At 42.1% G+C, this 26,002-nt stretch overlaps 1 protein-coding gene and 2 long non-coding RNA genes across 4 annotated transcripts in view; 2 read left to right on the top strand and 1 right to left on the bottom strand.

The window, feature by feature from the left end:
- Positions 1 to 26,002, top strand: part of LOC139548080 (zinc finger protein ZFP2-like) — a 301,764-nt gene that overhangs the window by 264,046 nt on the left and 11,716 nt on the right. The window contains exon 1 of one of the 2 annotated variants that reach the window (XM_071357412.1): positions 19,751 to 20,428. The exons of the other annotated variant lie outside the window; for it this stretch is intronic. Within the exon in view, the coding sequence (XP_071213513.1) occupies positions 20,008 to 20,428 (421 nt within the window). The 5' untranslated portion in view covers positions 19,751 to 20,007. Of the gene's footprint in view, positions 1 to 19,750; positions 20,429 to 26,002 lie in introns of those variants that run through there. 2 annotated transcript variants of the gene reach the window in all.
- On the top strand, positions 14,271 to 18,287 carry LOC139550423 (uncharacterized). The gene is made up of 3 exons (XR_011670035.1): positions 14,271 to 14,713; positions 17,602 to 17,673; positions 17,974 to 18,287. It is a non-coding gene; the product is annotated as an uncharacterized lncRNA (long non-coding RNA).
- On the bottom strand, positions 18,619 to 19,395 carry LOC139550542 (uncharacterized). The gene is made up of 2 exons (XR_011670068.1): positions 19,361 to 19,395; positions 18,619 to 19,164 (listed from the first exon to the last, which is right to left on the bottom strand). It is a non-coding gene; the product is annotated as an uncharacterized lncRNA (long non-coding RNA).

Here is a 26,002-nt window from a genome sequence, read left to right on the forward strand (position 1 = left end):
ACATAAAGGCTATGCTGCTAAGGTGTGGGATGTCATCTATAATAATGACATAAAGGCTATGCTGCTACGGTGTGGGATGTCATCTATAATAATGACATAAAGGCTATGCTGCTACGGTGTGGGATGTCATCTATAATAATGACATAAAGGCTATGCTGCTACGGTGTGGGACGTCATCTATAATAATGACATAAAGGCTATGCTGCTACGGTGTGGGATGTCATCTATAATAATGACATAAAGGCTATGCTGCTACGGTGTGGGACGTCATCTATAATAATGACATAAAGGCTATGCTGCTATGGTGTGGGATGTCATCTATAATAATGACATAAAGGCTATGCTGCTACGGCGTGTGACTTCATGACATAAATGACATAAAGGCTATGCTGCTACGTGCTACGGTGTGGGATGTCATCTATAATAATGACATAAAGGCTATGCTGCTACGGCGTGTGACTTCATGACATAAATGACATAAAGGCTATGCTGCTACGTGCTACGGTGTGGGATGTCATCTATAATAATGACATAAAGGCTATGCTGCTACGTGCTGGTGTGGATGTCATCTATAATAATGACATAAAGGCTATGCTGCTACGGTTTTGGATGTCATCCATAATAATGACATAAAGGCTATGCTGCTACGGTGTGGGACGTCATCTATAATAATGACATAAAGGCTATGCTGCTACGGTGTGGGATGTCATCTATAATAATGACATAAAGGCTATGCTGCTACGGTGTGGGACGTCATCTATAATAATTTGGCTGTTCTAAATTCTGTGTTGCTCAAAGCCTTGAGTAATGAACCTATTTTTGAGACTATTGGCTGTAATGCGTCAATGCTTTAGGAAGCTTTGCTTCACCATCATGGAATCTATCTATTTTGGATGTTGGGGATTTTCCCTGCCATCATTCTGTATGTCTCTTTTGATCTGCAGTCATGTTTTAGTTGGGTTTTGTTAGTTGGGTTCTAACTGGTCTCCATTAGTTGGGCTCCAGCTCACTGACCATAGTGTCACGAACCGGCTCGAAGACCGTGACAAAAAGTGAGACAACGTGGAGATAAAGAATAACAAAATATATTTATTAACTGAAGTGTGTGTTTAGTCAGTAGTGTAAGTGATTGGTTGCGTGTTTACATGTGATAATGAGGGGTGTTGAAAGGTGCCAACGCAAACAACCAAAATCTGCAGTTAGGTTTGTATGCAGTCTGGTGATATACCAGGGACTGGGGATGCAATTAGGTTTGTACAGTCTGGTGATATACCAGGGACTATGCATGTAGTTAGGTTTGTATGCAGTCTGGTGATATACCAGGGACTATACATGCAGTTAGGTTTGTATGCAGTCTGTTGATATACCAGGGCCTGGTGATGCAGTTAGGTTTGTATGCAATCTGGTGATATACCAGGGACTGGGGATGCAGTTAGGTTTGTATGCAGTCTGGTGATATACCAGGGACTGGGGATGCAGTTAGGTTTGTACAGTCTGGTGATATACCAGGGACTGGGGATGTAGTTAGGTTTGTATGCAGTCTGGTGATATACCAGGGTCTGGGGATGCAGTTAGGTTTGTATGTAGTCTGGTGATATACCAGGGACTGGGGATGCAGTTAGGTTTGTACAGTCTGGTGATATACCAGGGACTGGGGATGTAGTTAGGTTTGTATGCAGTCTGGTGATATACCAGGGTCTGGGGATGCACAGTTAGCGTTGTTTTCCTCTAGCTATTCTCCAGTTTGCTCCCAGCAGCTTTCATAGAACGTAGATCACTGTTAAACCAGACGCTGCAGAGCGTTTGTTTGACTGAATGAATATGACATTGCCTTAAATGCAGCGTTAGATGTAAAGTTTAAATTCTCATTCATTACACATCTTCACTAATCAATCAACACATGCTTTCCTTTGGACGTATCAATATAATATTATTTAATGAAATACATTTTAAAATACAATTTTTTGTCAGGAAATAAAATGAACATTTCCTTATACTGCGTTACCCACTCCAGTCAGCTGATGACGATGCTGCCAGTGTGACGTATAATCTAGTGGACGGGACACTTCAACAACAACAGCGAGTCAGTCACTTCAGTAGCTTGCTAGGCGACATGGCCTAAACATTCAAGCTTTTTAGACTGTTTCAGTGCATATTTGCCTATGTGTTTTAGACATACTTCTGTTTTATAGCGAGTTGCCCCATTTATTTTCATATTTACGTTGTTAGTCAGGCAGACGTCTTAAATTTGCCTAGCGCTAGGCTAGTCGCTAATGCTAACTAGCTAGCTAACATCTCCGACCATGAGCTCCCTAAACATCCCCCCTCCAGTTAAAGAAGACGAGGTCTGCTGGACGGAGAAAGAAGCTCTGGAGCTGAACATTGTCGTGAAAGAGGAGGAGGAAGAGGAGAATGTCACAGTAAAACAAGAAGTAGAGGATGAGGAAGACGCGTTCAGAGTGAAAGAGGAGGAGGATGTTACAGTAAAAGAAGGGGAGGAGGCAGAGAAAGAGGAGGATGCAGTTTTTGGAGTGAAGAAGGAGAAAGAGGGAGAGATAACGGTCATATTGACAGAGGAGTCAGGAGATCTGATTACCACCAGTAAGTACTGTCTTAAAAACGGGCTCTAACTCTCTAAAGGTTTTGAATGAATGTGTGGTTTTTAAGCAGCATGCTACTGAAATTCTATACTTGAAAATGTTGTTCTGTACTATAGGAATTTATGTGATAATATAATGTTAAAGCTACATTTTAAAATGGGTGATTAAAGCCCTGAATGCTGATTGGCTGACAGCCGTGGTATATCAGGCCGTATACCATGGGTATGACAAAACATGTATTTTTACTGCTCTAATTACGTTGGTAACCAGTTTATAATTGCAATAATCCACCCCAGGGGTTTGTGATATATGGCCAATATACCACGGCTAAGGTCTGTATCCAGGCACTCTGCGTTGCGTCGTGCTTAAGGACAGTCTTTAACCATGCTATATTGGCCATATACCACACTTCCTCGGGTCTTATTGCTTAACTGTAACATGTGTATACCATCAGAGTCCCCCCACCACAAAATCACAACTTAATTGTCTCACAGAATGGCAAACAACCATCTCTGTTCAGCCTATAAACATGACATTATCTATTATTATAGAGCTCTGCTCAGCCTGTAAACATGACATTATCTATTATTATAGAGCTCTTATTATGACATCATGACATTCCCTGAGAGATTAGATTTGGAGCTCTACATCATTCGTTTTTAAATCTCACCGTCACAAAGTATATTTTTAATGATGTAATGTTGTGAAGACTGACCTCAGGTTATTGAGGGATCTAGTCTAGATTAAACCTCATAGGAAGACAATTTTATTTAATACAGGCTTCATTCAGGTCTCTCTGTTTAACTAAATAATCTGTTTGTCTTTTGGCAGGAGAGAGACCAGACTCTGACAGCGGGAAGAGTTCCTCAGAGGAAACAGACCCAGAGACGCCTAACCAACACCACTGCTCCCACTGTGGAAAGAGTTTTAGGTGGTTAGGGAGTCTGAAAACGCATGAGAGAATACATACAGGAGAAAAGCCGTATCACTGTTCTCACTGTGGAAAGAGTTTTAGGTGGTTATGGGTCCTGAAAACGCATGAGAGAACACACACAGGAGAAAAGCCGTATCACTGTTCTCACTGTGGAAAGAGTTTTAGGTGGTCAGGGAGTCTGAAAACGCATGAGAGAATACACACAGGAGAAAAGCCTTATCACTGTTCTCACTGTGGAAAGAGTTTTAGATGGTCAGGGAGTCTGAAAACGCATGAGAGGATACACACAGGAGAAAAGCCGTATCACTGTTCTCACTGTGGAAAGAGTTTTATGTGGTCAGGGAGTCTGAAAACGCATGAGAGGATACACACAGGAGAAAAGCCGTATCACTGTTCTCACTGTGGAAAGAGTTTTAGGTGGTTATGGGTCCTGAAAACGCATGAGAGAACACACACAGGAGAAAAGCCGTATCACTGTTCTCACTGTGGAAAGAGTTTTAGGTGGTTATGGGTCCTGAAAACGCATGAGAGAATACACACAGGAGAAACGCCGTATCACTGTTCTCACTGTGGAAAGAGTTTTATGTGGTTTGTGAGTCTGAAAAGGCATGAGAGAATACACACAGGAGAAAAGCCTTTCCAACATACTAATACACAGGAGGAGACAACATACCACTGCTCTCATTGTGAAAATACATTTTCCCAGTCAGAGGACCTGAAAACACACGAGAGAATAGAGAGGCTGTGTTCTGACTTATCTTTCTGACTGAGAATTTGTCCACGGCCAGGATTCACAGGACCAGGGTGTCCGCTATGGACACCTGGAAGAAATCAGCAGCGGACATTTCTGAAGGTTTATCCAACAGACCTGTACATCCATGAATGGATCTCTATAATGTGTAACTATTTCTGAAGGTTTATCCAACAGACCTGTACACCCATGAATGGATCTATAATGTGTAACTATTTCTGAAGGTTTATCCAACAGACCTGTAGATCCAGGAATGGGTCTATAATGTGTAACTATTTCTGAAGGTTTATCCAACAGACCTGTACATCCATGAATGGATCTCTATAATGTGTAACTATTTCTGGAGGTTTATCCAACAGACCTGTACATCCATGAATGGATCTCTAATGTGTAACTATTTCTGATGTATTGTGATGTATTGTTTAATAGATGTACTATGTTAGGTATATTTATCTGTGGTTTTATTTCAACAGATTTTACTGATACTATTAGATTGTACTATGTTAGGTACAGTATATCACAAAAGTGAGTACACCCCTCACATTTTTGTAAATATTTGAGTATATCTTTTCATGTGACAACACTGAAGAAATGACACTTTGCTACAATGTAAAGTAGTGAGTGTACAGCTTGTATAACAGTGTAAATTTGCTGTCCCCTCAAAATAACTCAACACACAACCATTAATGTCTAAACCGCTGGCAACAAAAGTGAGTACACCCCTAAGTGAAAATGTCCAAATTGTGCCCAATTAGCCATTTTCCCTCCCCGGTGTCATGTGACTTGTTAGTGTTACAAGGTCTCAGGTGTGAATGGGGATTAGGTGTGTTAAATTTGGTGTCATCGCTCTCACACTCCCTCATACTGACTGGTCACTGGAAGTTCAACATGGCACCTCATGGCAAAGAACTCTCTGAGGATCTGAAAAAAAAGAATTGTTGCTCTACATAAAGATGGCCTGGGCTATAAGAAGATTGCCAAGACCCTGAAACTGAGCTGCAGCACGGTGGCCAAGACCATACAGCGGTTTAACTGGACAGGTTCCACTCAGAACAGGCCTCGCCATGGTCGACCAAAGAAGTTGAGTGCACGTGTTCCGTGTCATATCCAGAGGTTGTCTTTGGGAAATAGACGTATGAGTGCTGCCAGCATTGCTGCAGAGGTTGAAGGGGTGGGGGGTCAGCCTGTCAGTGCTCAGACCATACGCCGTACACTGCATCAAATTGGTCTGCATGGCTGTCGTCCCAGAAGGAAGCCTCTTCTAAAGATGATGCACAAGAAAGCCTGCAAACAGTTTGCTGAAGACAAGCAGACTAAGAACATGGATTACTGGAACCATGTCCTGTGGTCTGATGAGACCAAGATAAACTTAATTGGTTCAGATGGTGTCAAGCGTGTGTGGCGGCAACCAGGTGAGGAGTACAAAGACAAGTGTGTCTTGCCTACAGTCAAGCATGGTGGTGGGAGTGTCATGGTCTGGGGCTGCATGAGTGCTGCCGGCACTGGGGAGCTACAGTTCATTGAGGGAACCATGAATGCCAACGTGTACTGTGTCACAAGCCGGCTCATAGCCTGTGACAAAAATGAGGGGACACGAACAACAGGTATAGGCCAATTAAAAAGTGTTCTTTATTATAAACAAAACGATTAACTTAAAACTAAGAAAAAGGAATGAGGTGTGGAAGTATCATAATGTAAGGTGTAGGTAAAGTGCATGGATGCGTGAATATGTGTGTGAACATGACTGAGTGAAAACTATGCAAAACTACAAAGGAACAAACAAATCATGAGCATACCTGGAGGAGCAGAGAGAGAGAGAGAGAGAAAAGTGATTAGTGACAGCTTTATACCCTGAGCCCAGGTGGCTCCAATCACTAACGACCCTCCTCTGCCTGCAGGAGGAACCGCCCCCTGCACTGCAGAGGAGGAGCCGTGACACCCCCCTCCTTAAAATGAGGGTCCCACCCTCAACCCAACTTCCTCCAACATATTCAAAATAATTCAAATTTCCCCAAAAACAAATAAACAAAAAAAAACAATCCCGGCTCCTAGCAGTAGCCCCGTGTCCCCCAGCCGACTGTCCGTCCCTCAAACTCGGCAGCCCTGGTACCTGGGGAGCAATTTAAGAGGAAAGAGGCACAGACAGCCCGTAGGGGTCAACAGAGAAAAGGTACAAGCTAGGTTAAAGGAGCACGGGACAGAGCATCAGCAATGATATTATCCTTACCCTTAATGTGCCTAATATCAAGGTTGAATGGTTGCAAGAACAAAGCCCAACGCATCAGGCGCTGGTTGGGGTTTTGCAGGGACCTCAGAAAAACCAGTGGGTTGTGGTCAGTGAACACAGTTAAAGGGGTCAAACCAGAACCAACATAGACCTCGAAGTGCTGTAAAGCCCAAATGAGACCTAAAGCCTCCTTTTCAATTACAGAATAGTTTTTCTGATACTTATTAAATTTCCGGGAGAAGAAACTGACTGGACACTCAACCTTGTCGTCATTCTCCTGGAGAAGCACAGCCCCAGCACCGATTTGACTGGCGTCTACCTGCAATTTGAAAGGTTTCCCAAAATTTGGTGCTGCCAACACAGGTGCCAAACACAAAAGAGCCTTAACTGCATCAAATGCCTCTTGACACTGGGTGGACCAGATAAATTCAGCCTTGGCCTTCAACAGATTGGTCAGGGGGGACACTACTACCGAAAAGTTTTTACAAAAAGCACGGTAGTACCCCGTCATTCCCAGGAAGCGCATCAGTTCTTTCTTTGTAGAGGGCTGTGGAAACTGCTTCACAGCCTGAACCTTGGCTTCCACGGGACAGACAAATCCCTGACCAACAACCTTGCCTAGGTATGTGACTGTGGCTTTGGCAAACTCACATTTTGCCAAGTTAATAGTCAACCTGGCCCACACCAGTCTTTCAAACAGGGCTTGCACTCTCCGAACATGCTCCTCCCAAAAGTCTGAGTAGACGACCACGTCGTCCAAATACACGGCACACCCTTCCAGACCCGATTCATTAGCCTCTGGAAGGTGGCTGGAGCATTCCACAAGCCGAAAGGTATCACTTTATAAGAGAACAAACCAGATGGAGTTATAAAGGCAGCAATCTCACAAGCTCTTTTGGTAAGGGGTACTTGCCAATATCCCTTTAAAAGATCAAATTTGCTAACATACTTTGCTGACCCAACTTGATCAATACAGTCCTCCATCCTAGGAAGAGGGTAAAGGTCTGCTTTAGTAACATTGTTAACTTTTCTATAATCAGTGCAAGGTCTGAAAGTGGAATCAGACTTTTTGACCAAAAGACAGGGTGAAGCCCAATTTGAACAACATGGCTCCGCAATACCATTGTCCAACATATACTGCACCTCTGTTTCCAGTTTCAATCTCTTCTCCTCAGACACACGATAAAATCTCTGTTTGATAGGCTTAGCATCTCCGATGTCTATATCATGCTCAATTAAGTGGGTTTGTGATGGAGTGTCAGAAAACAAAACAGGGTAGTTTCTAATAAGAGCTACCAATTCATCACGTTTCTCAGAGTCTAAATGGTCTACCAAAACCCCAAGGTTTTGCAAAGTCTGGGAGTTTTTCAACCGACCTTGTAAGACCTCATCCGAAACTTTAACTTCCTCCTCTTCTCCCCCCTCCACCAAATTAAAGCCATAAGATGCAGTGACTGGAGCAGCAGTTAACGCTGACCTCACCGCTGGAGTGCCTTCAACTGTGCTTAGATCACAGGAGTGATAAGATTTTAACAAGTTCACATGGCATAATTTAGAGGACTTCCTATGACTAGGGGTTTCAATAAGATAGTTCAAATCTGACACTTTACGCAACACAGTGAAAGGACCACAGTATTTTGCCTGAAAAGGTGAACTTACAAGAGGCAGAAGAGCAAGTACACGATCACCGGGACTAAACTTACGCAGCTCAGCCTGTCCGTCATATTTCAGTTTCATTTTCCGTTGAGAACATTTTAGTTTCTCTTTCGCTAGTTCACCAGCCCTATACAACTTCAACCTAAAACCATTTACATAGTCAATAAGATTCCGAGGTGGTTCCTCAGGCAAACAACCATCCTGCAACACTGCTAAAGGTCCACGCACCTTATGACCAAACACTAAGTCATTTGGGCTAAACCCTGTGCTTTCCTGCACTACTTCACGAGCAGCTAGTAACAGCCAGGGTAACCCCTCCTCCCAATCTGCAGACAGTTCTGTACAGTATGCACGAAGCAAAGATTTTAATGTTTGATGAAAACGTTCCAAAGCTCCCTGGCTCTGGGCATGGAACGCAGTAGACTTGTTGTGTTTGATATTAAGCTGTTTGAGAACCTGAGCAAATAAATGGGAGGTAAAGTTAGCCCCCTGATCTGACTGGATGGTTTTTGGAATCCCAAATGTTGAAATAAATTGAGTTAACGCTTTAACTACTGATTTTGAAGTTATGGTACGCAAGGAAAAAGCTGCCGGATATCTGGTTGCTTGACACATAACAGTTAATAAGTAGCTATGACCTGACTTGGACCTTGGTAATGGCCCAACACAATCGATAATAAGATGCTCAAAAGGTTGCCCTACGGCTGGTATTGGATACAACGGTGCAGGCTTTACAACCTGATTTGGCTTGCTTGTGCGCTGGCACGAATCACAAGTTTTAATAAACTGAGCTACATCCCGCTTTAAACGTGGCCAGAAAAAATAACGAAGTATGCGATCATAAGTTTTACGAACACCCATATGACCTGCCACATCACCATGTGAAGTTTGCAACACTTTCTTTCGCAAACTAGTAGGTACAACTATTTGAAAGACTGGTTCTCCTAAACCCTGATCATAGCGTGGAACCCATTTCCTGACCAACAGCCCATCAAGAAGAAAATAACACTGAGCACTATTCCTCACCACTGAATCAGGAACCACTTTATCAAACAGATCAGCTAAAGTAGTATCGGCCTTTTGCTCAGTCATCAATGAATCTCTAGAACTAGTCAACTGTTCTGTCTGGAGTTTGACTGGCAACTCAAGACTTTCTGGCTTACTCTCAATCTCCTTACGAGAGGCTGCGCAGGTAACCGCACAAACTGGAAATACCTCAGGAGACACACAGTTTTGATCCGGAGATTCCCTTGCAGGGGACACTGAAGGTTGCTTCTTACAGATGTTTAGTTTGCCATCTGCCCACACCTTACTACCTGCCAAGTCATTCCCCAAAATCATGTGGACTCCCTCTACTGGCAACTGGGGTCTAACCCCAACATCTACATCACCCTCTACCAGACCACATTTTAGGGTAACTGCATGTAAAGGACAAGAGAATGGAACTAAACCCATACCACATACCATTACACAACGGCCAGTATCAGACTCTTTAGAGAACGGCAAAACAGATTCCAGAATAAAAGAATCTAAAGCTCCAGTGTCTCTTAGGATCTTGATTTTAACATTGTGGTTGCCATCTACCAGGGACACTACACCATCTGAAATAAAGGTTGAAAAATCACAACGGGAAGACTGAGAATCAAACTCAACTAGTGGCTGAAACAGCTCACCCTGGTGGTCAGAGGCTGTAACAGGACTTGCCATCACAGCAGGTTTAACTTGACCTGACTGTTTTGATTTAAGCAGAGGACAATTTTTCTTCCAATGTCCTTCAACTAAACAGTAGCGACAGGTATTAGCATTAACCGGTGCTTTAAGTCCTCCAGACCCAAACGTCTGCTGAGGCCTTTGGAAAGAAGCCCCCAAAAAAAGGTGACTTACTATTCCTAGGAGTAAAGTTAGTTTTATGGTACATGTCACTGTTTGACTCAAAATGGCTTTTATGTGTTAGCCTGTACTCATCTGCAAGGATTGCTGCATCACTTGGAGACTTAACTTTACGTTCATTCATATATGTAGCAACCTGGTCAGACACAGAATTTTTGAACTGTTCTAACACAATCAAATTAGACAGACCCTCAAAAGTACTAACTTCAGAAGCTGTACACCAACGATTAAACGCAGAAGTCAAATCACGAACAAACTCAGAATAGGTTTGTGAATCTAACTTTTTCCTGTAACGAAAACGTTGACGATATGCCTCTGGCACAAACTCGTAGACCTTCAGAACTGCTGATTTAACTTTAGCAAAAACTTTACTGTCAGCTACACTCAGTGCTGCAAAAGCCTCAAGTGCTTTACCTGTAAGTACACATTGCAACAACATAGTCATGTCCAAATCTGACCAAGCTCTAGCCTCTGCAATACGCTCAAATAAAGCAAAGTATGTGTCTGGATCTGACTCTGTGAAACATCAAACTGTGGTAGTCTTTCTGGTCTATTAGCATTTCTCAATCGCTCTATCTCCAACTGCATTTGCAACAGTTCCCTCTGCTGCTCAAAAGTTAAAGGACTAGACTGAAAACTTGCACCCTCACTACTAGTATACTGACCGTCAAAAACACCCATTTCCCTAAGACCCTGCTTTAATCTAGTTTTAACGATCTCTTGAATTTTTTTATCAACAATCTCAATCTGATAATGTTCAGCAATTTCAATTAACTGCTCCTTAGTACACAACTCTAAGGCTACCTCTGAAGGAGCTTGAACAAACTACGCAAAATGGAAGACATTTTCCTCAACCAATAATACTCTTACAAATGCTCAAAAAAACACACAACTCACCTGCTGTCAGTCTGGGTTCAAGGACAGGAGCCACACCCCACTATCCTCCAAAAACTACTAACTAACTGGCCCTGGTCTTCGTGCAGTCACATGTGGTGGGGTTTTATGCACACAAAACCAGTGGAGTGGAAAAGACAACCAGAAACTGGCGGCCCTCCCATAACCACGGAGGTGCTCCCGAGCCAATGTAGGGGAAAAGGGAAAGGGATGCTCTACCCACGTTCACTGCCACCTAAAACAAAAACACCACAAGCCTCCTATTGACACTCGCTGATAAGCCTGAACAGGAGAGGACTCCCACCTGAACAAAACCCAGAAAAACCCAGAGTGAATTGCTTAGTTACCAAGCTAACTGAACCAAAAGAACACATGGCTCTCAACGCTCTCTTCAACAAAATTGGCCCAACCAAAACTTCCCCTCAAACAAAAAAATTTGGCAATCTGAACTAAACTAACCCAAGTTAACTACTATCCCGGACGAGTCCCCAATTGTCACAAGCCGGCTCATAGCCTGTGACAAAAATGAGGGGACACGAACAACAGGTATAGGCCAATTAAAAAGTGTTCTTTATTATAAACAAAACTATTAACTTAAAACTAAGAAAAAGGAATGAGGTGTGGAAGTATCATAATGTAAGGTGTAGGTAAAGTGCATGGATGCGTGAATATGTGTGTGTGAACATGACTGAGTGAAAACTATGCAAAACTACAAAGGAACAAACAAATCATGAGCATACCTGGAGGAGCAGAGAGAGAGAGAGAGAGAAAAGTGATTAGTGACAGCTTTATACCCTGAGCCCAGGTGGCTCCAATCACTAACGACCCTCCTCTGCCTGCAGGAGGAACCGCCCCCTGCACTGCAGAGGAGGAGCCGTGACAACTGTGACATACTGAAGAGCATGATCCCCTCCCTTCGGAGACTGGGCCGCAGGGCAGTATTCCAACATGATAACGACCCCAAACACACCTCCAAGACGACCACTGCCTTGCTAAAGAAGCTGAGGGTAAAGGTGATGGACTGGCCAAGCATGTCTCCAGACCTAAACCCTATTGAGCATCTGTGGGGCATCCTCAAATGGAAGGTGGAGGAGTGCAAGGTCTCTAACATCCACCAGCTCCATGATGTCGTCATGGAGGAGTGGAAGAGGACTCCAGTGGCAACCTGTGAAGCTCTGGTGAACTCCATGCCCAAGAGGGTTAAGGCAGTGCTGGAAAATGATGGTGGCCACACAAAATATTGACACTTTGGGCCCAATTTGGACATTTTCACTTAGGGGTGTACTCACTTTTGTTGCCAGCAGTCACAATGGCTGTGTGTTGAGTTATTTTGAGGGGACAGCAAATTTACACTGTTATACAAGCTGTACACTCACTACTTTACATTGTAGCAAAGTGTCATTTCTTCAGTGTTGTCACATGAAAAGATATACTCAAATATTTACCAAAATGTGAGTGGTGTACTCACTTTTGTGATATACTGTATATTTATCTGTGGTTTTATTTCAACAGATTTTACTGATGCTATTAGATTGTACTATGTTAGGTATATTTATCTGTGGTTTTATTTCAACAGATTTTACTGATGCTATTAGATTGCTGGGTGGGTGGAGTTTTATATATACAGAGACTTCAGAAAGTATTCACACCCCTTGACTGGTCCCACATGTTGTTGTGTTACATCCTGAATTTAAAATGTATTTTTATTTCACCTTTATTTAACCAGGTAGACTAGTTGAGAACAAGTTCTCATTTGCAATGACACATAAAACAACACAGAGTTACACATGGAATAAACAAAAATACAATCAATTATACAGTAGAAAAATCTATATACAGCATGTGCAAATAAGAGAGGTTAGGCAATAAATAGACCATGGTCGCGAAGAAATTACAATATAGCAATTAAACACTGGAATGGTAGGGAATGTGAATGTGAATAGCAGAAGATGAATGTGCAAGTAGAGATACTGGGGTTAAATGGATTCAATACCCCATAATGTCAAAGTGGAATAATGTTTTTGGAAATGTTTACAAATGTAATTAAAAGCCTAAATAAATAAGTTCAGGAGTAAAGATTTTGCTTAACAAGTCACATAATAAGTTGCATGGACTCACTCTGTGTGCAATAATAGTGTTTAACATGATATTTGAATGACTACCTCATCTCTGTACCCCACACATACAATTATCTGTAATGTCCCTCAGTCGAGCAGTGAATTTCAACCACAGATTCAACCACAAAGACCAGGGAGGTTTTCCAATGCCTCGCAAAGAAGGGCACCTATTGGTAAATGGGTAAAAAAAAGCAGACATTGAATATCCCTTTGAGCATGGTGAAGTTATTAATTACACTTTAGATGGTGTATCAATATACCCAGTCACTAATTCAGTTGCTGGAGAGGAAGGAAACCGCTCAGGGATTTCACCATGAGGCCAATGGTGACTTTAAAATAGTTAGTGTTTAATGGTTGTGATAGGAGAACACTGAGGATGGATCAACAACATTGTAGTTACTCCACAATACTAACCTAAATGACAGAGTGAAAAGATGGAAGCCTGTATAGAATACAAATATTCCAAAACATGCATTCTGTTTGCAATAAGGCACTAAAGTAATACTGAAAAACAATGTGGCAAAGAAATTAACTTTATATCCTGAATACAAAAGCGTTATGTTTGGGGCAAATTCAACACATCACTGACTACATATTTTCAAGCATGGTGGTGGCTGCATCATGTAATGGGTATGCTTGTCATTGGCGTCACTAGAGGCGTAACTACAGTCTCTGATTCTAATTTAATGATCATCAGCTGCATCATTTTATGGTTCTAATCCAGGCAGTATCACTTCCAGGTTAAGCGAGCAGTGTGTCAAGATGTGCAGTGCGGCTTGGCAGGGTCGTGTTTCGGAGGACGCATGGCTCTCGACCTTCGCCTCTCCCCCGAGTCCGTAGAGGAGTTGCAATTGGATTTCATGACATTGGTGAAAAAAAATATATATAATACACTGGTACTGAAATTAGATTTTTAATCACCTGGAAGATGTGTCAAACCATGTAAACACCTGCAAGACTTCGGTTAGAAGTGAATCACCTGGCAGATGTGTCAAACCATGTAAACACCTGCAAGACTTCGGTTAGAAGTGAATCACCTGGCAGATGTGTCAAACCATGTAAACATCTGCAAGACTTTGGTTAGATTACACTTTTATGAAATAAATGAAAAATAAACTTTTGGTTCCTCAACTGCGTTACCCACTCCAATCAGCAGATGGCGATGTGCGTCTTTTAGGTTCAGGCGATACTGCCAGTGTGACGTATAATCTAGTGGACGGGACGCTCCTTCAACAACAACAGCTAGTCAGACACCTCGGTAGCTTTCGAGCAAACATAGCTACAACATTCACGCTCTTTACACTGTTTTGGTGTATATTAGTCGCTGTGTATTAAACACACTTCTGTCGTATGTACTTGTTGGCTGGTTAAGTTAGCATTAGCCTAGCTAGCTAACATCTCCGACCATGAGATCACTAAACTACTCTCCTTCTGTTAAAGAAGAGGAGGTCTGCTGGACGGAGAAAGAAGCTCTGGGACTGAACATTGTAGTCAAAGAGGAGGAGGAAGAGGAGACTGTTACAATACAAAAACAAGTAGAGGATGAGGCTGTTACCGTGAAAGAAGAAGAGAAAGATGTTTCAGTTAAAGAAGAGGATGTAGTTTTTGGATTGTAGGAGGAGGAAGAAGATCGGATTAACACCAGTAAGTACAGTCTTAAACAGAACGTTAACAATGGATCAATGCATCCAATCTAGAGGCGAAAGAAACGCACACCTGTTTAGGAGAGGTGCTGGCTAGCAGAGTAGAACACCTGTTTAGGAGAGGTGCTGGCTAGCAGAGTAGAACACCTGTTTAGGAGAGGTGCTGGCTAGCAGAGTAGAACACCTGTTGGAGAGGTGCTGGCTAGCAGAGTAGAACACCTGTTTAGGAGAGGTGCTGGCTAGCAGAGTAGAACACCTGTTTAGGAGAGGTGCTGGCTAGCAGAGTAGAACACCTGTTTAGGAGAGGTGCTGGCTAGCAGAGTAGAACACCTGTTTAGGAGAGGTGCTGGCTAGCGGAGTAGAACACCTGTTGGAGAGGTGCTGGCTAGCAGAGTAGAACACCTGTTTAGGAGAGGTGCTGGCTAGCAGAGTAGAATCAACCAAATGGATTTATATAGCCCTTCTTACATCAGCTGATATCTCAAAGTACTGTACAGAAACCCAGCCTAAAACCCCAAACAACAAGCAATGCAGGTGTAGAAGCACGGTGGCTAGGAAAAACTCTGTGGAAAGGCCAAAACCTAGGAAGAAACCTAGAGAGGAACCAGGCTATGAGGGGTGGCCAGTCCTCTTCTGGCTCTGCCGGGTGATTATAACAGAACATGGCCAAGATGTTCAAATGTTCATAAATTACCAGCATGGTCAAATAATAATAATCACAGTGGTTGTCGAGGGTGCAACAGGTCAGCACCTCAGGAGTAAATGTCAGTTGGCTTTTCATAGCCGATCATTGAGAGTATCTCTACCGCTCCTGCGGTCTCTAGAGAGTTGAAAACAGCAGGTCTGGGACAGGTAGCACGTCCGGTGAACACCTGTTTAGGAGAGGTGCTGGCTAGCGGAGTAGGATCATTCGAGGAGCCTGCTAATACCTTAGCTTTTCTGAAGACGACAGAAAAAGCGTGCCTACCTCTCATAGTGCATCAAAATGATTTGAGCAGGAACACTCCCCTACTCCCAGGATGCACGCAGGGCAAAACGTAAGTACACACTCCTCTACTCCCAGGATGCACGCAGGGCAAAACGTAAGTACACACTCCCCTACTCCCAGGATGCACGCAGGGCAAGACGTAAGTACACACTCCCCTACTCCCAGGATGCACGCAGGGCAAGACGTAAGTACACACTCCCCTACTCCCAGGATGCACGCAGGGCAAAACGTAAGTACACACTCCCCTACTCCCAGGATGCACGCAGGGCAAAACGTAAGTACACACTCCCCTACTCCCAGGATGCACGCAGGGCAAAACGTGAGTACACACTCCCCTACTCCCAGGATGCAGGCAGGGCAAAACGTAAGTACACACTCCCCTACTCCCAGGATGCACGCAGGGCAAAACGTAAGTACACACTCCCCTACTCCCAGGATGCAGGCAGGGCAAAACGTAAGTACACACTCCCCTACTCCCAGGATGCACGCAGGGCAAAACGTAAGTACACACTCCCCTACTCCCAGGATGCAGGCAGGGCAAAACGTGAGTACACACTCCCCTACTCCCAGGATGAGGACAGGGCAAAACGTGAGTACACACTCCCCTACTCCCAGGATGCACGCAGGGCAAAACGTAAGTACACACTCCCCTACTCCCAGGATGCACGCAGGGCAAAACGTAAGTACACACTCCCCTACTCCCAGGATGCAGGCAGGGCAAAACGTAAGTACACACTCCCCTACTCCCAGGATGCACGCAGGGCAAAACGTAAGTACACACTCCCCTACTCCCAGGATGCACGCAGGGCAAAACGTAAGTACACACTCCCCTACTCCCAGGATGCAGGCAGGGCAAAACGTGAGTACACACTCCCCTACTCCCATGATGCACGCAGGGCAAAACGTAAGAACACACTCCCCTACTCCCAGGATGCACGCAGGGCAACACGTAAGTACACCCTCCCCTACTCCCAGGATGAGGACAGGGCAAAACGTGAGTACACACTCCCCTACTCCCAGGATGCACGCAGGGCAAAACGTAAGTACACCCTCCCCTACTCCCAGGATGAGGACAGGGCAAAACGTAAGTACACACTCCCCTACTCCCAGGATGCACGCAGGGCAAAACGTAAGTACACACTCCCCTACTCCCAGGATGCACGCAGGGCAAAACGTGAGTACACACTCCCCTACTCCCAGGATGCACGCAGGGCAAAACGTAAGTACACACTCCCCTACTCCCAGGATGCAGACAGGGCAAAACGTAAGTACACACTCCCCTACTCCTGGCAACACCATAGACTACAGACTACACTATGCACAACCAAAGGCTCTTTTAAGAGCCATTCACATTGCAATAAGAGTATTCTTCCATTTACTTAACTATGTCAACTGCAGTTATTCAATTCACAGTTTCTCTCCCTTTGATTTCTACTTCTCAGGTGAGGGTGCTGTTTAGGTAAGGGTGTGATGTCTGTGCAAAAACAAAACAGGCTGTTTTAAATCACCCATTTTGAAAAAATGTAGAGCAATTAGACACCCTATAACCCACACCTACACACTCATGTATCAATCTGATTGATGGATTGTGTTGTGCAGTAAGCAGGCTCAGGTGTATAACTGTGGCTCCTTCCACCTTCAAAGAATAGGCAAGAGGGCCAACCATGGAGATTAGTAAGACACTTCATTATTTCTATAACTACGCTATATTGTTTGTCCTTGTGTGTCCGTTCATGTTTTTCAGCATAAAGTACTCTGCAGCCACTTAGTGTGGTGTGGACATCAGGTGAGGCCACACACAGATTCCTGTTGAACACTGTGGCTTTAACTACCTTCTTTTCTCAATAACAGTCTCTCTCCTTCACTTCATCCCTCTCTCCCCTTCTCCCTGAATCCTCTAGGTTATATCAGCTGTGTCGGTGAACCCCTACAGCATCTGAACTGGCTACATAGAGGGCACAGCATGATCAGAGGTGAGAGGTCACTTGGTCAGGACAACAGGAAGTATTATGAAAGAGATGCTTTACATTGAAATACAGATAGATGCAGTAGTCCCAGAGTTAATGATCCCAGGTCAGTTTATATTATACAGGAAGTATTATTAAAGAGATGCTTTACATTGAAATACAGATAGATGCAGTAGTCCCAGAGTTAATGATCCAAGGTCAGTTTTGCATTTCACCTCCTGATTGATGACTAACAATGTTAGAATAAAAAAATAAAAACACAAGGCTTAAACATGCTCTCTCTCTCCATCTGTCTCTCGTCTGCAGATATTTTTTGATGTGAGAGGATGCCAACCCCCAGTCCCATCATCGCCACCTCACCTGCTTTTAAGATAACCTTTAGGCCGACTAGAGACACTATTATGTAATTGTGATGAACTGAGAGAATATTTATGTAGCACTGTGATTCATTAATCATGTGCTGCCTTCCCTGCTCCTATGTGCTTACCTCTTTCCCTTTGTCTTTTACACCTCTCTCACCTCCTCTTTCATAATGCACAACAGATGTGCATTGAAGTACAGATTGAACTTGTATTTATAACACTTGGATAATGAGCTTTTCAATAAAGCGTTTCACATTCTCTACTGGTTGAAATGAAGTGTAATGTGATGAAATACTCCACCTATCCTGTGTTTATCAGATCAATGCAGATGAAGGGCATTAGATGTTGAGATGAACCGGTGTTGGAGTATTTACATGATGCATAGGAAGTGTAGTGTACTGTTTTTTAACATTATATTTCTGTATATATGAATTAACTAGTTAAATCCTGTTTCTAGTTTATTAGTTACAATGTGTAACCATTGATGTCCCAGGACCAAGATTGGTAAACACTGTTGAAGTGTATAATTGTAATACATACATGAAGACACAGTGTCATTCAAAGACTGGAATTTGATACTCCTGGTATTGGATATGACTGAATAATCATCTCAAAGACATTCATACCTAAACTGCACATTTATTTGCCAAGGTACAGTACATGATCAGTGAATATATTAAATGTACAGGCTACAATGTGGGGATCTCATGCATGGTAATAACTACATGTATATATGACTTGCATCCTTGGCACAACATGATATTATATTCTACTCAATCCATAGGCTTCATTAATGTCATTCAGGCTGTTTTGAAGTTGATACAACTGGCTGTGATAGCTGAGGTTCATAGCTAGGTTCTGAACTAATATGTATACCAAACGGTTGGGTCCATACACAGATCGGCTAGATAGCTAGCTACACATCCATGGGCATAGAGGGATTTTAATCATCCACTGCACAATAAGCAAGAACATAGCTAGCTACGTGATTTCATCTATCTGCATGGTAAATATCAGCAAGGCAAGCTTACAAAATTGTACATTCAATTTGCAGTAAATTCTTCAACTAGCTAGATTCTTTACATCCACTGTTTCCCAAAACGACAGCCTGGTTTGCTGGTTGTTTCAGGAGTTCCTAAAACAACCAGAATTACAATTTCATACTCATGTCACAACACCCATAAAGCTAGTCAGCTAGCTGGCTAAATCACGATTTTCGTAAATGAACTATGATTTAAAAAATGCATAATCGTTTGTCTCTACATTAACTAACATTCCTGTCAACTGTACATGTTTTTGGAATGATTAGTTATGACGTTATAATCCCTTACATTTGCTTCCATCCGAGTATTTCTGTCCGCCATCTATGATTCAGTTCAGTTCTGTGTAGGGGTACCCCTCTCTCCTAGTATATATTTGCTGAAGGAAGTCTAACAGTCACTAGCGCAGCAGCAGCCTCCCCCGGTCCTAGTGCCGGCCCGGTAAGACGTTTAAGATGCGATGGAACGGTTGACGAAAATAAGAAATCACAGAAAAAATATATTGACTGATATTGAATTATTTAGGGGGGGGCTAATTAATATTTTAGGACTAGCTACGTCCCTGATTCCTACCTACCTTTTGTCTGAAAATTTAATTTACATTTTACTCAACTGCGTTACCCACTCCAGTCAGCAGATGAGGTCTGCGACTTTAAGGCAATGCTGCTACTGTGACGTATAATCTAGTGGACGGAACGCTTCTTTCAACAGCATCAACAGTCAGTCAGCCACCTCGGTAGCTTGCTAGACAAAATAGACGAACCAATAAAGCTCTTTAGACGCTTTAGTGTATATTGGCCACTGTATTTTAAACCCACTTCTGTCGTCTAGTTAGTTATCCCTTTTAATTTCATAATTTTCATATTAACGGTATTGTTTTTATTCATCTAGCGGGCTGGTTAAGTTAACATTAGCCTAGCTAGCTAACATCTCCAACCATGAGGTCACTAAGCTATTCTCTTGTTAATGAAGAGGAGGACTGCTGGGCGGAGAAAGAAGCTCTGGTGAAAGAGGAGGAGGAAGAGGAGAATATCACAGTAAAACAAGAATTAGAGGATGATGCTGTTACCTTGAAAAAAGAAGAGAAAGACGTTACAGTGAAAGAAGAGGAAGACGCGTTCAGAGTGAAAGAGGAGGAGGATTTTACAGTAAAAGAAGAGGAGAAAGAGAAAGAGGAGGATGCAGCTTTTGGGGTGAAAGAGGAGGAGAGGGAGATGACTGTCACATCGAAAAAGGAGGAGGAAGAGGAACCTGGATATCAGGGCCCGGTTTCCCAAATGCATCTTAAGGCATCCAATGGTTCTAAGGATGAACTTAGCCATAAGATGGTTTTGAGAGACCGTTCCCTGATTAACACTAGTAAGTACTGTCTTAAAAACAGAGGAACAAACTCTGCAGTTGTTGAACTGATGTTTTTTTATATAACTTTTATTTAACCAGGTGACCATGATGTCATAATGATAGTTTAACCAGGTGACCATGATGACATAATGATAGTTTAACCAGGTGACCATGATGTCATAATGATAGTTTAACCAGGTGACCATGATGTCATGATGTCATAATGATAGTTTAACCAGGTGACCATGATGTCATAATGATAGTTTAACCAGGTAGGCCAGTTGAGAACAAGTTCACATTTACAACTGCGACCTGGCCAAGATAAAGCAAAGCAGTGTGACACAGACAACAACACAGAGTTACACATGGAATAACATACAATAAACAAGCCAATAACACAATAAGCAAGTCAATGACAGTAGAAAAAAAGAAAGTCTATATATAGTGTGTGCAAAAGGCATGAGGAGGTAGGCAATAAATAGGCCATAGTAGCGAAGAATTACAATTTAGCAGATTAACACTGGAGTGATAAATGAGCAGATGATCATGTGCAAGTAGAGATACTGGTGTGCAAAAGAGCAGAAAAGTAAATAAAAACAGTTTGGGGATGAGGTAGGTAGATTGGGCGGGCTATTTACAGAGGACTATGTACAGCTGCAGCGATCGGTTAGCTGCTCAGATAGCTGATGTTTAAAGTTGGTGAGGGAAATATAAGTCTCCAGCTTCAGCGATTTTTGAAATTCGTTCCAGTCACTGGCAGCAGAGAACTGGAAGGATGTGTGGTGTTAAAGGGGAAATCTGCAATTACTACATCCCATATTTTGATTTTTAAATTATTTATTTATAGCCATTGATTCTTGAAGAACACAACACATGCCTCATGAGCTTACTTCAACTGTTGTATCAATGACGTCTGGTCCCGTGTGGCTCAGTTGGTAGAGCATGGCGCTTGCAACGCCAGGGTTGTGGGTTCAATTCCCACGGGGGGACCAGGATGAATATGTATGAACTTTCCAATTTGTAAGTCGCTCTGGATAAGAGCGTCTGCTAAATGACTTAAAATGTAAATGTAAATTAGTACCCAGAATAAGCTTTTTTTACTCCAATGTTTAGAAACAATGTAAATCAACACTGTATAGCCTCAACATGGTTAAAACTATAATGTTGATATCATGGATGGTCGTCCTTGCATCCATAGGTCTGTCTATGAATTTGAAAGTAGTTACATTTCTCCACCCCCATCCATCATCTTATTAGCAAAACAGTGGTGGAATTACAGCTTTGTTATTGGTTGATTGATTCTTGTGTGGCTTTTTTAAAGGGACAACATAGTATGTAAACAGCAACAAAATGGCTGCCCAGAGACTTGGTTTGGTAAACAGCTGAGGGATGGGGCTGGAGAAATGTAACCACTCTCAAATTCATAGAGAAAGCTATTGTAGCAACCGTAATCCAACACCTAGCGACCTCGTCAAGAAGTTCAGACATCTTGGTGTAACAGTTATAAGGTGTTGGCTTGACAGTCGCTGGACCCAGGTTTGAGTTCAGCCCAGGGCTACCCCCTGAATTCACTACACTATGAATACAAGGACTGGCCATCCATGATGTCATAATGATAGTTTAACCAGGTTTCTAGGATATATAGTATATTCTAGAATTCATCCATGATGTCATAATGATAGTTTAACCAGGTTTCTAGGATATATAGTATATTCTAGAATTCATCCATGATGTCATAATGATAGTTTAACCAGGTTTCTAGGCTATATAGTATGTTCCAGAATTCATCCATGATGTCATAAAGATAGTTTAACCAGGTTTCTAGGCTATATAGTATATTCTAGAATTGTCAGTGAAGATTTCCTGTGAGGGTCAAATTGTTAGAGCTGTTGATAAGTCATTGTATAATATTCAGCGTTTATTTTCATGCCATTACATCAATAACGCCCAACCAGAAGAGAATAAACTCTTCCTGAACCACCACCTCTTGCTGTCCTTCATACATTCTGACGTTGCTGGTAATCGGCTACACAAGCAGTCCGCAACCTACATTTGGAGTGCAAATGTATCTTACCATTTCTACTGATCTGGTGCCAGTTATGATTTTCATTTGCACATTTTACTGAAACAGTTTAATTTCATTGATAATAGTATCTCAAAATCATTCTGTGATTAATCTACATTCCATCTAAATCTAAATGAAATTATACAAATCTAAAAGTAACTTTTATTGCCAACTATGTAAAAAAAATAGCCTACATAAAGCCAAAAAATAAGAAGTCTGATAGCAAAGGGTCTGAATAATTAAGTAAATAAGGTATTTCTGTTTTCACTTTGTCATTCTGGGCTACTGATGACACCCCTCTGAAACAAGATAGCCTAACCACCAGAAAAACGTATTCTTTAGCCTACTCCTCCCGCTGCTGCTGGCCTTCGTAAATTCTGATGTTATGCTCCTATAGTTTCTGGTAATAGGCTACACCAGCAGTCGTTATGCTCCTATAGTTTCTGGTAATAGGCTACACCAGCAGTCGTTATACTCCTATAGTTTCTGGTAATAGACTACACCAGCAGTCGTTATGCTCCTATAGTTTCTGGTAATAGGCTACACCAGCAGTCGTTATGCTCCTGTAGTTTCTGGTAATAGGCTACACCAGCAGTCGTTATGCTCCTATAGTTTCTGGTAATAGGCTACACCAGCAGTCGTTATGCTCCTATAGTTTCTGGTAATAGGCTACACCAGCAGTCGTTATGCTCCTATAGTTTCTGGTCATAGGCTACACCAGCAGTCGTTATGCTCCTATAGTTTCTGGTAATAGGCTACACCAGCAGTCGTTATGCTCCTATAGTTTCTGGTAATAGGCTACACCAGCAGTCGTTATGCTCCTATAGTTTCTGGTCATAGGCTACACCAGCAGTCGTTATGCTCCTATAGTTTCTGGTCATAGGCTACACCAGCAGTCGTTATGCTCCTATAGTTTCTGGTAATAGGCTACACCAGCGGTCGTTATGCTCCTATAGATTCTGGTAATAGGCTACACCAGCGGTCGTTATGCTCCTATAGTTTCTGGTAATAGACTACACCTGCAGTCGTTATGCTCGTATAGTTTCTGGTAATAGGCTACACCAGCAGTCGTTATGCTCCTATAGTTTCTGGTAATAGGCTACACCAGCAGTCGTTATGCTCCTATAGTTTCTGGTAATAGACTACACCAGCAGTCATTTTGCTCCTATAGTTTCTGGTAATAGGCTACACCAGCAGTCGTTATGCTCCTATAGTTTCTGGTAATATGCTACACCAGCAGTCGTTATGCTCCTATAGTTTCTGGTAATAGACTACACCAGCAGTCGTTATGCTCCTATAGTTTCTGGTAATAGACTACACCAGCAGTCGTTATGCTCCTATAGTTTCTGGTAATAGGCTACACCAGCAGTCAGCAACCTTTTCCATTTCGTGCCAATTTCTCTGACCATTTCTACTAATCTGGTGCCAGTTAGGATTTTCATATTCACATTTTACTGGAACAGTTTCATTTCATTTATAATAGTAATAATTATTATAATAGTCTTTATCTCAACATCATTATCTGTGATTAATCTACATTCTATCTAAATGAAAATTATACAAATCTAAAAGTAACTTTTATTGCCATTGCCAACTATGTAAAAATAGCCTACATGAAACCAACAAACAAAAACATTTGCAGCCTGCAGGTAGAAAATATCCCGATTTAAAAATAAATATCCTATAAATCCCATTGGCTGCACATGGCCTGTCAACAACGAACTTGAAACATTCTATCAACTATCAACTGGGTCCTCCGAAACTTGCAACGTTGTATAAAATATTCTGGGCCCTCAGTTTCCCGCGCCAGTGAGTTCTGGACAGACACATCTGTCGTCTATTTGTGCAAGGATAAGAAGTAATCAGGTATTTTATAACATTTCCACTGGATCAGAGCATTACGTTTTTCCCTTTAATGCTGAGTGGTTATCGAAAGGGCGAGAGCTGGAAATAATTTACAAATACTTTGAGCAACTATTGTCATTCGTAATGGATTCTAATAAGACTTTGTTTACCTGCTGTTTGAGGTGAAGAAAAAATTAATTAGAGAAGCTGCATCATTTTGTTTGAGAAGCTCCACAACTCATTAGTGGTGGTGCGTTAAGACAATCAGAAATACTACCAGACATCCCCAAATAGGCACATTTATAGGCCTACATTTGTGTGCAGGCCATGTAGACTAGTCCTACTTCTATATGTGTAATTAGGTGTGCTTCCTTACTCAACATTGACAGGAGTGTTTCGAACAAAAGACAATGAATATATTGACAACTGACGCATCTTGTAGGGTCAGGTCTGGGTGGTCTGCCAGGGAACGTTTCATTTAGTATCCTTTGGGGAATGATTTTATTTCCCCATAATATGTTTTTCCGAAGTTGAATGACTGAAAGGGAGTGTAACTTTGATTATAATATCACTTCCCTGAAGGAGGGAAACGAGGTACAACACCTGTTTGTCCCCGCCCTTTCCTGTGTCGGTGAAGAGCGGTATTAACTTCTCTGGCAAACGTCCCACCGGCCAATAGCCAGGGAAAATACAGCGCGCCATATTCAAATAACATGATATAAAAATCAGACTTTCATTAAATCACACATGTAAGATACCAAATTAAAGCTACACTCGTTGTGAATCCAGCCAACATGTCAGATTTCAAAAAGGCTTTTCGGCGAAAGCATAAGATGCTATTATCTGATGATAGCACATCAGTAAACAAACAGAGTAGCATATTTCAACACTGCAAGCACGACACAAAACGCAGAAATAAAACATAAATCATACCTTACCTTTGACGAAATTCTTTTGTTGGCACTCCAATATTTCACATAAACATCACAAATGGTCCTTTTGTTCGATTAATTCCGTTGATATATATCCAAAATGTCAATTTATTTGGACCGTTTCATCCAGAAAAACACAGCTTCCAACTTTCGCCAAGTCACTACAAAATATATCAAAAGTTACATGTAAAATTTACCAAAACATTTCAGACTGCTTTTGTCATACAACGTTAGATATTTTAAAACGTTAATAATCGATCAATTTGAGGACGGGATCAATACAAAAATAAAACAATCTGACGCAACTTTTTTCATAACGTGACTCTCTCAAATTATTTACTTCATGTGACCCTCATTTACGATAGCCCTACTTCTTCACTACACAAAGGAATAACCTCAACCGATTTCCAAGGACTGGTGACATCCAGTGGAAGCGGTAGGAACTGCAAGCAAGTCCATTAGAAATCTGGTGTCTCTAAAAAATCTATTTGAAAAGACAGTGACATCAAAGAAATACAAATTCTGAATGGTTTGTCCTCAGGGTTTTTCTCAGGGTCTACATAAGTTCTGTTATTCTCACAGACATGATTCAAACAATTTCAGAAACTTCAGAGTGTTGTCTATCCAAATCCACTAATAATATGCATATCTTATATTCTGGGGATGAGTAGCAAGCAGTTGAATTTTGGCATGCTATTTTTCCCGAAAGTGAAAAAGCTGCCCCCTGCCCTCAAGAAGTTAAAGAATGAC

This window comes from Salvelinus alpinus, chromosome 2 (assembly GCF_045679555.1).
Source record: "Salvelinus alpinus chromosome 2, SLU_Salpinus.1, whole genome shotgun sequence".
Lineage (NCBI taxonomy): Eukaryota > Metazoa > Chordata > Actinopteri > Salmoniformes > Salmonidae > Salvelinus > Salvelinus alpinus.